This window comes from Daktulosphaira vitifoliae, unplaced genomic scaffold (assembly GCF_025091365.1).
Source record: "Daktulosphaira vitifoliae isolate Bord-2020 unplaced genomic scaffold, ASM2509136v1 Scaffold_2, whole genome shotgun sequence".
Taxonomy (NCBI): Eukaryota; Metazoa; Arthropoda; class Insecta; order Hemiptera; family Phylloxeridae; genus Daktulosphaira; species Daktulosphaira vitifoliae.
In genome coordinates this window covers 13,602,264-13,615,461 of record NW_026099573.1, presented here as the reverse complement: position 1 = coordinate 13,615,461, position 13,198 = coordinate 13,602,264, and the positions used below count along the sequence as shown (strand labels likewise).

Here is a 13,198-nt window from a genome sequence, read left to right as displayed (position 1 = left end):
GCACGTAGCGCCAGCAATTACTTAATTCGGAGTATAAGGAGAAGATATGATGGTTAGGGGTGGAGAGAGATTTTAGTAGAAATTTATTAGCAAGCAAGCGACAGCGGATTTCGAGGGGGGGAGAGGAGCACTCAACAAAAATACTATGGCTCGGGGTAGACTTAAGAACACCAAGAATGCTCCGCAAGCATGCGGATAAAAGGGAATTAAGTTTTTTCCTATGAGTGTAGGAAGCTGAAGAAAATAAAAAAGAGCCGTATTCAATTTTAGCGCGGATAACGGATTTAAAAATGAGGAGGGACAAGAGCCCCAGGATGTACCAGTAATACAGCGTAGGAAATTTGCCCAGCGAGCAGCGGACGAGAGAATAAAACGGAAATGGGGAAGCCATCTCAGCTTAGGAACCAGTTTAAGGCCTAAATAAGTGACGCATTCAGAGGGGGGATAGTTATCCCATCAAGAGTAATTATAGGGTAAACTAACGGTAAGCGTTTTCTAGTGAAAATTATTAACTGGCTTCTCAATGGAGCAGCCTCAAAATAATGAATTTGAAGAGAGTTAGAGAGGACGGCGAGTGAATTATTAAGGGAGTTGAGGGCATTATGAATGGATATATGAGAAGAAAAAAGAACGATGTCATCAGCATAGAAAAGTGAGAAAGTACCACTAGAGGTGAGGGAGAGGCTAATTTTGCTCATGTAAATATTAAAAAGAAGAGGACTAAGGCAGCTACCCTGTGGGAGGCCGTGATAGGAAATGCGGTTTAATATTAAACCTGAAGGAGAAGTGAAAGTAAGAAAACGTTGTGAGTAGAGACGTGAAATAAAATTACAAAGTGTAGGAGGTATAGAATAAGAATGTAAAAGGGAAATAAGGGTAGGAATGTGTACAGAATCAAAAGCACCTTTGATGTCAACAAAGATAGCGGGACAATAGGATTTATCACAAAATGTTTTGTATATACTGGCCGTGAGAGTGGATAAACACTCCATGGTGCCCAGCCCTCTCCGAAACCCGTATAAATTAGGGGGAAGACAGTTATTTTTTTCAAAGAACCAATCAAGGCGGTTCTTGATAATGTGTTCGACTACTTTGCAAAGAGAAGAGGAAAGAGCTATTGGGCGAAATGTAACGGAAGCTGAGTTAGATTTAGGGACGGGAATGATGTTAAAATTACGCCAAGAATCAGGAATAACACCTTGGGACCATAAAGAATTAAGAATGACTAAGAGAAGTTCAAGGCAATGAGAAGGGAGATGTTTTAGAACCAAAGGGGAAATTCCATCCAAACCAGAGCTGGACGATTTACGCGAATAGATTGCATAGGACATTTCACTGAGTGTAAACGAATCAGTAAGAGAATGAAAAGGGAGAAAATTAAGGAAAGGGATAGGATCAAGGGCAGGAGAGGATTCTTCTAATGATGGGACGTAGGGGGGAGCAACCTTATTGCAGAAGGGATCAAACCATGACTCGTTTAAAGAGGGAGAATTTTTATATAGACAGTTTTTAAATTTTTTGACAATAGTCCAGGTATTGGACAGACTAGAAGAAGGATTAAGTGAGGAACAGAAAGAGCGCCAGGACATAATTTTTGCTTGTTTAAGTGTTTTTTGAACAGAGGCGCGTACCCTTCGGTACTCAAAAAAGTCACTTAGCAGACCCGAGGATCTATATTTTTTAAAAGCTCTAGTGCGCTCATTGATAGCGTAGGTGCAAGAGGAAGACCACCATATTGGAGAGGAGGGAAAGGACTTTTTGGTTTTTTTAATTAAAGGAACAGATAAATTAACTGCTCTAATAATTGTAGATACAAACCAGTTGTAGTCCTCAAAGGGAGAGGAGGAGAAAAAATTAGAGGTGAAAATGGTCATGTAATTTTGAAAAGTTGGCCAATCAGCTTTCGAATAATTAAATCTGTTAACAACGGTGTGAGAGGAAAAGGGAGAGGGAGTGGGATAATTTGTGTGAGAAATAATGATAGGAAAATGATCACTACCATGAGTGCAGTCTAGGACAGACCATGACAACAACAACGAGAGAAAGGGAGATGAAATGGTTAGGTCAACCGCGGAATCCATTTGGGAAGGGCCTGTAAGGAGGGTGGGGAGTCCTGTATTGAGAATACAAAGATTATAGGCAGAAATAGCAAACGAAATAATGTTACCACGATGATTGGAGATTAGTGCACCCCATGAGGGATGGTGACCATTAAAGTCACCGCCTATAATAGAATTACAAGAAACTAAAGAAAAAATGTTATCAATTAGTATAGAAGGAGGGTTGGAAGAGGGGGGAATGTAAATAGACCAAATGGCAAATGGCAAACAAGATCTATAGAATGATTAAGAAGCGAGATTTTTAATACAGGATCAATAGAAATAGGGTTAATGTAGATAGAATGATGAGAGGCGATGGCTACGCCGCCAAAACCGTCGATACGATCAGAGCGATTAATGTTGAACTGTGGAAGATAAACACGTTTAATTGAAAGGAGCCAAGTTTCAGAAAGGAGAGCAAAAGAACATTTATTATTAGAGAAAAAAAAAGAGAGATCGTGCATTCTAGGGGATAAACTTCTTACGTTCCATTGAAGAATATTGAAAGAAGGAAAGTTAGGATTACTATTAAAATGTGTCATCATTGTCAGATAAAGGATAATGGATGTTAGTTAATGAAGATTCTATAGTTGATTGAAGTATTGAAGGAGAATAAATTAAATTAGGATCGCTCGCGAGTAGCTGAACGATATGTTGCGATAAGCAGGAAATCCAGTTGCGGTCATCAACATTAGTACTACGATTTTGGGACATGTATTTTAAAAAACTGCCATTAGGCGAAATTGGCCTAGAACAGTCATTTGGTAATGGAGGAAAGTCGGGGGAGGGGATTTGAGTTTTATTACTTTTTTTCTTCTTTTGTTTATTTGTATATGTATTAGTAGAATAACTAAGGGAAGGAAAGGAAGGAGAAGCTACGACTTCGACACTAGATATATTTGTATTTTTAGCAACATCAGAAAAGGTAAAACTTTATTAACTAAACTGGAACGTTTGATCGAGGAGGCTTCAGAAAATGAGACATTGTTTGTGGCCATTATCTTTTTAATGTCCTTTTGCACAGACCATTCGCTGCAAGATCTATCCGTCGCAAGGTGGTTCAGTTTACAAAAAATGCATGAAGGAGGTATGGTTAACTTGACGTTACAATTAGATTCGGTGTGGTCAAAGAGACCGCAGTGACTGCAGCGCTCCTTACTGCGACTGAATTTAAGGGTGTGACCAAAACGTAAACACTTGCGACATTTGACAGGAGAACGAATACTCGGAGAGACATCAAAAATAACTTTGTATATTGATAATTTTTGAGGAAGAGTTGCTGACAAAAATTTAAGTTCAACTAAATTTGAAGAAACGAGGATGTTATCCTTTTTTATATTAATGCGTCTGAATGAAACAACTTTGATTGAACATTCATAACCTTCCCAAAAGTCTTCTTCAGAGATACTTTTATCAAGACGTATTATTCCAATACTATATAGTAAAGTACTAGGAATATTCGCAGAGTAGCCGTGTTCAGAAAGAGAAGGGGAAGTGAGACAATGTTGGCGTTATTAACCGACTCAAACGTGATTTTCACTCGTTTAGAACCGATAGGGTTTATGCTCAGAATACCAGGAAAAAGTTTGGAAATAGTTTTACCGAGCTTAACTGGGTGAAAATTACCTAAGTATTATCACCAAATGCAGAAACAAGTACATTAAGGGGACCAGTGTAGTGTAGTGGAAAGCATTCAGGAACATTGGGTTGCCTGACTGTTGAAATATTAGGAGACTCCGACATAGAGCGAGTTTATGTTTGAAGTTGGCGAACCGGGTGACGTCACAACGATGACTTCAGGTGAGCTACAATCCATGCTGAAAGTTTGAGATTGGGGATCATCGGATTTTGATTTACCGTCAGATTTAGGTTTTTTGTGTAAGGGGCTAATTGGCGATTTAGAGCCTTGATTGTTCTTACCAGAATAACGCGAATTATCCATGGAGATTTGTGGGTTGGAAGNCAACGCGAATTATCCAGGGAGATTTGTGGGTTGGAAGATTGCAGAGTGCTTCTACAGCGCATGCGGGGTGGTGTTGATCACCTCCTCCCGGATTAGGTCTGGATTGCATCCAGAGCCCTGGCGGACACAGTAAATGTGCCAAAAAGGCGGAACTATGGATTAAAAACTAAAAAAAAAACTATGAATAACGGAATAGTACTCTAAAAATAGGCGGGTAACTACAAACGTACGCGAGATAAACACGTCTGTACAATACGACCGATAAATCGTAACTGATTGTATTAATTAATGTTTTATCTAGTCTTTTCAAAATTACTTGAAGATTTGAAGGAAGTTTTTCGATTATTACTTATTTAATGAAAAATTGAGATCTTATAATGAGATATATAATTCTCCTCAGCAATAATAACACATAGAAAACAGTGTTATTATAATATTTGGTTCAACTAAAAAAAAAAAACCAAAATTTTTTTCCATTATTGTATTTATATTGAGAGTAATCGAGTGGTTTATGTTAAACCAATCACTCTGTGTATACTTAATACTAAAAATTATACATTTTATTTGAATATAGTATCATTGGCAGATTTTTTACACATAGAAACAGTAGCATACACAGTACGAAGTCTTCTCTCTAATGCTCGATAATGTGGTAATGTTAATAAAGAAACTGATTCATGTATATCCAACATTTTTTGTAGAAAAATCGTAAAATTGCCTCCTTTAATGGATTTTAGTCGATTCCACATTTTAAGACGAATTCTAAAAATATAAAATAATGTTAATTTGTCATAAATTTTTTTATACCACTAGTACTTACATACAACATTGATAAAGTGGAGCTAGTATGTCTAGATGATCTTCATAGGGATTTCCAAAACTATAATCAATACAAGTAATATGTTTAATTTAAAATCAATAATTTGTTGATAAGCACTTTTTTTTTAATTTATCATTAATATTAAAACTCTGTAAAGTCAAAACCACAGATTGTAATTGTTAAAAGCATAGTTAATCCAAAGATTAGGAGTCAAAATGAATAAAACAATATTTTAACAATTTAATATTTATTTGTTCTTGGAACAATGCTCAAGTTAAAACTAAACTAATCTTGGTGTATATAGTTATTGTTGTATTTTATATAAAATATACACGAATTTATTATATTATTATTTCTTAATTTATTAATTATACACATACAATGAATACTACATTTTTTATATATTACATAGAGGTTAACTCACAGAGATATATACAGTGTTACCCACCTTACAACAGTTATGAGCATGGCGGAAATAATAGTAATATATAAAATAATAAACAACAAAATAATAAAAATATCCCTCACATATGTGTTACATTCAAAAGCGCCTATCAATAAAATGTTATAATATACAGTAATTTGATAAAGTTTATAGTGATGACCATAACAATTACCCTACATCTCATAAATAATAACCCTAAATAAATTGCTTTTAAAATTTAAATTTAATACACTATTTAGTTGATTCTTAAAATTATGTATTCTTGGAATTTCACAATTAGTGAACAAAATAAAGCCCAGGAATTGGTGTAAAATATATCTTATCAAGCTGAATATAAATACCCTTGATTTTATATGGAATTGATACATTATACCAGGGGGTATAGGTATAGATTATTCATGTAAGGGTTTTAATAAGTAATTTAATCTAACCCAGTTACATGGAAAAATGTTTCATAATAAGTGGATTTGAGAGTTCAAACACCCTACCTACTCTCCCATCTCATGTATTTTCATTTATTATAAAAACAATAACGAAAAGCAAATGATTAACAATGTTAGATAATAATGTAGCATAAATTACTCTTAATTCTAACAAAATTATAATTGAAATAACAATGTGGTAATTTAATTATGTTTAAAATTGAGTAATTAAATTACTTAAAATATGAAACTATTTGAGAAAGTAAACTTAGAAGTGAAAAAGTTTATTTTGTAGGACTAAAAATATGTAAACGAGTAAAAAAAAATGTAAAACATTACTTTATGGTTCGAATACTTTAAACATCACTTTCTCAAAACTATCATTACTTGTTTTATAACTTTAAAACACAATATCTCAATGAGTTTTGTAAATTATGATAAATCTCAAGTTCATTATAAAAAAAATCTATTTATAAGAAGGGGTAACTTTTGAATATTCAATGTACACTAGGGTGGCCCTCAAAAATCGAATGTGTTTTTTTTTTTTACGCTACCCCTTAATTTTTTTTTAATGGTCAAAAAAATGAGCTGTGCAAAATTTGGGACCGATCCGTTAAGGTTAACCCGTGCCCCCGGGCCTATTAAGTTGAGTTGAAGAGTCAAATTTAATAGAAATAACTGATCTATGTCTCATAACTTTTTTTTCTCTTAACTTAGAATAATAAAAGTAAAACTCAAGTAAAGGAAATTTTACAAGAAATTCAAAAATAATAACTTCAATGTTGTTTTCTCAATAAATAGCCCACAAAAACACTACATACAGTAAAAAACATGTAAAAGTCTTAAAATACGTTATAACTGATTTTGTTGATTTTTAATTATTTAATGCCTATTGTACACCTATAACTATTATTGTACAATTAGAAGGAGAATAGACTAAATCAAATTTACTGGTCAATAACTAGTTTAGTAATATTACTATTTGAGATATTAGTATTTGAAGATTTAGACTAAGTGGAAGCAGGGTAGATTTTTTGAACATAACTACTTTTCAATACATTAATAATTATATTGTATAATGAATTACCTTTTTCCATTATCAATTAATAGAAGAGTATTGTTTAATTTTTCTATAAGCTCATAACGATGTCTATCTCCATTGCCAATAATAAAATCAAAAATTGATACTTCTACAAAATCTAATACTCTTTCCAATCCATATTTTGCTAATACATCTTTACAGTAATTATTCTCATTTTCCCATCTACAAAAAAGTAAACAAATTCATAACAAAGTTGTTAAAAATGATCAGTTAAGTTCTATTTATTATTTAAACTATTTTTAACATCAAGGATTGAGGGATCAATTTTAGAAATGCTGTGGCCAACTAACTAACTAACTCTTTGCTTTTTGTTGGCCTGCAACAATGTGGTTGCCGCTTGCATAACTACTAACTATGATAACAAGAGTCGCCACCACCTAAGCAAGGTGTCACACCTATCAGATATGTTTACTGGACCATAGGTGAAATTTAATTGTAAGTTAATGGTTTAATTTAAGTTAATTAAATAATTACTAACGATAAACAGTCTATTTGTAATTACCTACAACCTCTTGGTTTGAAAATTCCTACAAGTTGTAATATAATTTGGATATTTAAACAAGTAACCATGTCCTGTTAGTAAACCAGTCAAAGTGCTTATTTGATGTCTAGTCATGCTATTAAGATCACCCAGGGGACTTGATAAAAATTTTAGATTGTCTGTCTAGGTACTACCAAGTACTTCCAGATTTTCCTGTGTTGTTCTCTGCACCAATTTTTGGGTAGGGCTTTGAGTGATTGCTCAGTGAGTCCTACCACTGGTTCTGGTCCAACATAGGTGTTCTCTGCTCCTTTCCTGGCTAGAAAGTCAGCATTCTCATTTCCAGTGACACCATTGTGTGCCGGTACCCACACTAGTGTAACTATGTTGAACCTCGATAGTGATTCTAAAGTTTTCCTGCATTCGAGGACAAGCTTTGAATTCACCTAGTCGTTACAGAGTGCTTTCAAAGCCACTTGACTATCACTTAAGATAGTTATCTTCCTATTCTTGTACGAGGGTGAATCAAATATAAACGAGACTTTTTTTTTTGTAATTTATTTTGATTTTAAACGCAAAAAAGAATATAGTTTATTTTTCTACATAATCTCCTGATTTGGAAACATATTTTTCCCAGTCGAAAGGCAGCTTTCCACGACCTGCACCTTTCTACGTGGAAGGAATTGGAAAAAAAATGAGTTGATGACACCACTGTATCAGAAAAACGTTCATTCGCGCAATACAATATAAATAAATAGACTTTAAAAAAAATTATAAATGATCCACATTCGAATTTGTGATGTTGTACATTAATATATCACTATTATTATGGTGGTATCCTACTACATAACAATTGTCGTTAATATTGATCTCATCTTTTTTATAATAAGTTCATGAATAATTACCTAGCAAATTTATTTGTATTATATGTCCTTCTCCAAGGATGCAAATATGCTTGTAAATTCAAGTGCGATGGAAGATAAAATATAGCAGCTCCTTCAAGTCGTCCACTTTTAGTACATACAGGATCTTCCTTTTTACAGTAAAAACACTTTCCAAAAAAACAAGTTTCTTTAGTAGTAGCTAAATAAAAACAGAAAGTATTTAAATTACTTATTGGGGAAACATAGAAAGTTCCAAAATTGTATATCACCTTGAAATAAAGAGATTGAATAAAATTACTACTGTAGATTCTCTCAATATTTCTTTATCAAATTTATATATTTTTTTATATATATATATACACATGGTACATCCAACATTTTTTTGAAAACTTACAAAAAAATTTTCATAAAAACAACAAATTGCACTACTTGTTTTTTTTTCAAAGAAGTTGTTTATTACATACTTAAAAAAAATTATTAATTTTATATTTAAAAGAAGTATTACTAAATATTTAATTATAATTATATCATCATTAAAATATTTAATATGAAATATTTAAGTTATATTTATTATTTTATTTATTTTGACTTATACTTATAATGAACATTACTTCATACTAAACAATTCTTACAGTTTAAATACATTGTTTTTTTTAATCCTACACTAGCAGATTCCTTTATTTCTGTTGAATCTAAAATTCTCTTGACAACAATTGGAACACGAGGAAGACCGATTATAAGTGAAATGTAAAATGCTATTATTTCACCATTGTAACGGTCTTTACCAGCATACACTGGCCCTTCAATAACATCAGAATTAAGATACCTATAATAAAAAGTAATAAATTAATTTCTCTAAGTAATAAATTAGCTAAAACCATCAAGTCATTATTTATTGTAGTAGGGTGAAATGAGGTTATTATAAATTTATTTTTTCTCTTAAAATATTAAGCAGATTTTAATCAGATTGAAAGTTTTGAACTTTATACATGTTACTATCATATTAAATGTAAGTTCAGGATAAAAACTTGTCAATTTATCTAAAAAAAAAAAATACATTATTACAATTACCTCACTTCACCCTAATACAGCTTCAAAATCAGTTTTTTTAAATAAAACATTAAAATAAACTAAATTGTACCACTTTGGTTTAAATAAAACTTGTTGTTTATTTTCTAATGTTATCATAAATTTCAATTGAGTTCCTTTGATAGCATTGATGATTTTAGTAATTTTTGATGTTTTTAACAACTTGATAGTTGAGCCCAAATATGGTGAGCTACTGATGGGCATGAGACCATTTTTGCTCATAATCTAAAATTTAATTAAATAAGAGTAAGTATGTGAGTAATATGTAACCTTAAGCTTTTTTCATTAAATCAAACTATTTAAACTCAATGTGCGCAATTTAACTATTAAAAATCCACCCATCCTCATGAGTTTAATGTAAATAATCAAGCTTAAAGATTTCAACTAAAATTTTAACTATTTATCATCACTAAAATAATTTTAGGAAAAAAAGTTAAACTTTTATGTAATTGAGACGTTTTCTAGACAAAAGGCATATGGAAGATTTTTGAAACACCTGAATAGGTAGTGAGGCAGATAAGGGAAGTTTTAAATAAATAATCAAGAATATTTATGAATTCTAGCATACATGAAATTTTAATGCCCAAGGAAGAGTAGTTTTAAGAATTATTTAATGGTCATCCGATTTGCTTCTAGTTTACAGTCATTGTAAGAATGATGGGAATTTTTTTATATAAAATAATATTATTCGATAAGCCTATTGTCCAAGGAACACAATTATAAAAAAAATTGTACCCCTAGATTATAGAGTCTTAGGTCATCAGGTCTATAAGCTCAGATAACTTTACTTAAAAAACTTGGATAATAATACCATTCACATTTAAATATAAATTTAAATTAGCATTATATTATTTTATACCAAATATTCATTACATTTTCAAAAAGTAAAAAGGTCATAAAAAATGGAATTTAAAAATTAATATATATAAAAAGGTAATTTAATGTTGTGAACCAAAATTAATAAGCCAATTTATTTGCAAAGTTTTGATTTTTCACCTCAAAAATTCCATTTGACATTAAATTTTTCAATTTGTTTTCTGAAAAATGACTAAAATTAACTTATTAACTTTTGGAAAATAATAAATATTTATATTAAATAACTATTCAATATTGTTTCATTTAAATTGAAAATTTTAATGTAATAAAGCTTATTATTATTATTATTTTTAGCATAATCATATAACATTCAGAAAATCATTAAGATTATTTGTCAAGATAATTATAACTAATTTTAACACAAAATATATCTATTGTTCAAAATTTACTTTAATAGTTTGGGCAAATAAATCTATTTGTCCATCCATTTTCATCTGGATACTACTAATTATTACATTTAATTCTTTTAAAATCTTTGATTGATTAATTAGAAACGGTTTATCAAAATCGTCATCAAGTGTACTCAATGAAGACAAGATATTTTGTGTAGCAAAATATGTAGCATTATAATTGATAACTGGAATCTAAAACAAATAATGCAACATACTGTAAAAAAAAAATGGTTACAATTATGTATAGTTTAATAATATTAAAAATCTTAGTGTTAAATCTCAATTTTTATATTATTTAAATATAAATGCTAAATTGCAAAACTGCTAAATTTGAAAATCTTTATCATTGAAAAGGTAAAATCCTAGGAAAATGTTTTAATATAAAACAATTCTCTAATCATACACTATTAAATTTTTGTCTTTTGAATTTATTTAATAAGCCTTTAGCAATCTAATCGATTATATAAAATATTTAGTTAAAGCCAATTTAAAATTAAAAGTTATAGGTTAAAAATGGAAATATACTAAGATTTTCTTTTTTTCTTCTAACAAAACGAATTTTTTAACCTCATATAGAAACATCAAGTCAATAAAAATTAAGCAGAAGCTATTATAGATGTCACTAATATATCAGAAATTTTTAAGAAAATGCTATTTAACACAGAATTAACACATACTTAGTTATATAAAATCTACAAAACCATATATTTAGCATAGATAATTAATCTTTTTAAATCAGACTTTTTTTTTAGTGTAGCTCAACTCGAAATTGATTTTTTTTATGTAATGTTTCTAGAATAGGAAAAAAACAATTTTCAAAAATCTGAAAATTTAAAGTCTTAAGTTAAAAACTTAAGACTTTAATTAATAAATATATATATATATATATATTAAAAAAAAATAATAATAATAATAAAAATTATGAGTACATAATAGTAATATAAAATAATATAGCATGAGTCTGAAGAGTCAACTTAAGTGTATTCAATTTTTTCAAAATATCGTTCTGGGTATTTACCTCAACATTTTTATTATCTTTTGAAAAGTATAAAACTAAATACACATTTAAACACAAAACACATATAATACACATTAAAATTACATAGTAATACCTATAATACCACTTAAAGTATATCATAATAAATTCTATTTAGGTTTAAATATTGTAAAATATTTTAAACAAAATACTAGTTACAATATTATTAAAATAGAAGATTTTATTCAAATATCATATTTATTTCTAAAAAATTATTTAAAATAGAATTTTAATTAATATGTCGAAATTATTGCTTGAAGTGCTTGAAGACATTCCATGAAAGTTTTAACACATTCATGTCGAAATTATTTATAAAATCTAAAATAATTTTTTAACTTTTATCTGTTTAAAATGTATAATGATAACAACCGCTTAAAGTTAACATTAAACAGATAATATTTTAGTACTAGTCATCATAGATTAAATACACATAGATAGACCACGCCGTACACAATTTTGGCAGTCCAATTTTTATCATGAATGGACGCAGGGAAACGATGCACTGGACGCAGGCGATTATGCTGATAGATAGCGTAAATTTTGAGTGCTTCTATTGGTTGAAATATACGTGGTATTTTATATCTTTAATAATTATTACATGAATGTATGATGCACATAATTAAACTGTTATTGTTATGCACGTTAATTGCATTTTATGACATAATGTAAGGTTATTTATGATTTTAACTCTTTGTAATTATTTTTCATTGAAATTTTATTTAATTTTTTATTTTAATACTATACTAAGAATCCTTAACAGGACTTTGACATAAAATGTGGTATTACAGTACAAGACTAAACTGTTGGTCTCTAAATATTTTTATAAATTATTTTAAACAGAAAGCAGTGGCTGATAAATTACTTTGTAATTAGGATGAGTTGAAAAATCTTTATGATAAAAATCATCATGTGAGCTGTGCCCCAATATCACAAAGCTTTTATATTATACTTATTTTGTATTTGTATTACTATGTCAAGATATATAATAATCACATCTAATAGTCCACAATAATAAAATATATTAATATATAAATAATAACATAAATACATAAAATAACCTATTTTGAAATCATGTATTATAAATTCTAAACATTCAGAAATTATGAAAAATATAAAATTTTAAAATTTGTTAAAATAAGATATCTGATACTTTGCTTTTAATTTAATTTTTACTTAAAATTATGTTTCTAATCTAATTAATTTAACAAGCCAGTAATACGATACTCAAACATGATTTTGCATGTTTATACATTTTTTTTTTAAATAATAAGCACTATTTTTGTATCTAGCTTTTCTGAAAGGTGTAATTTCATTTTATTCATAAACATAACTTTATAATTTTTTACGAATACATTTATTATGTATCATTTTTTCCACTTAACATAGCATATAGTTAAGATATCATAATGACTCAAATAAGTATTAACTTATTGGTTCATTCTTTTTTGTAGGTATTGAGTAAATTCTATACTAGTGCCTTTTTAAAAAATATCGTTAATAAATATTTCTGACATGGTAAAAATAATTCAGATTATTTAATCTTTTATATAACTCTTTTTTTGAACAATTAATTTATAATTTTTATGAAA

The 13,198-nt window shown here is 29.3% G+C and overlaps 1 protein-coding gene across 1 annotated transcript; it reads right to left on the bottom strand.

Annotated features, from left to right (window-relative positions):
• Positions 1-4,515: 4,515 nt before the first annotated feature.
• Positions 4,516-11,711, bottom strand: LOC126897323 (glycosaminoglycan xylosylkinase). The gene is made up of 8 exons (XM_050670845.1): positions 11,592-11,711; positions 10,571-10,765; positions 9,358-9,530; positions 8,849-9,042; positions 8,238-8,415; positions 6,837-7,013; positions 4,883-4,942; positions 4,516-4,824 (listed from the first exon to the last, which is right to left on the bottom strand). Exons 1-8 carry the CDS (start codon positions 11,709-11,711, stop codon positions 4,623-4,625), a joined length of 1,299 nt encoding a protein of 432 aa, XP_050526802.1. The 3' UTR covers positions 4,516-4,622.
• Between the last annotated feature and the right edge of the window lie 1,487 nt (positions 11,712-13,198).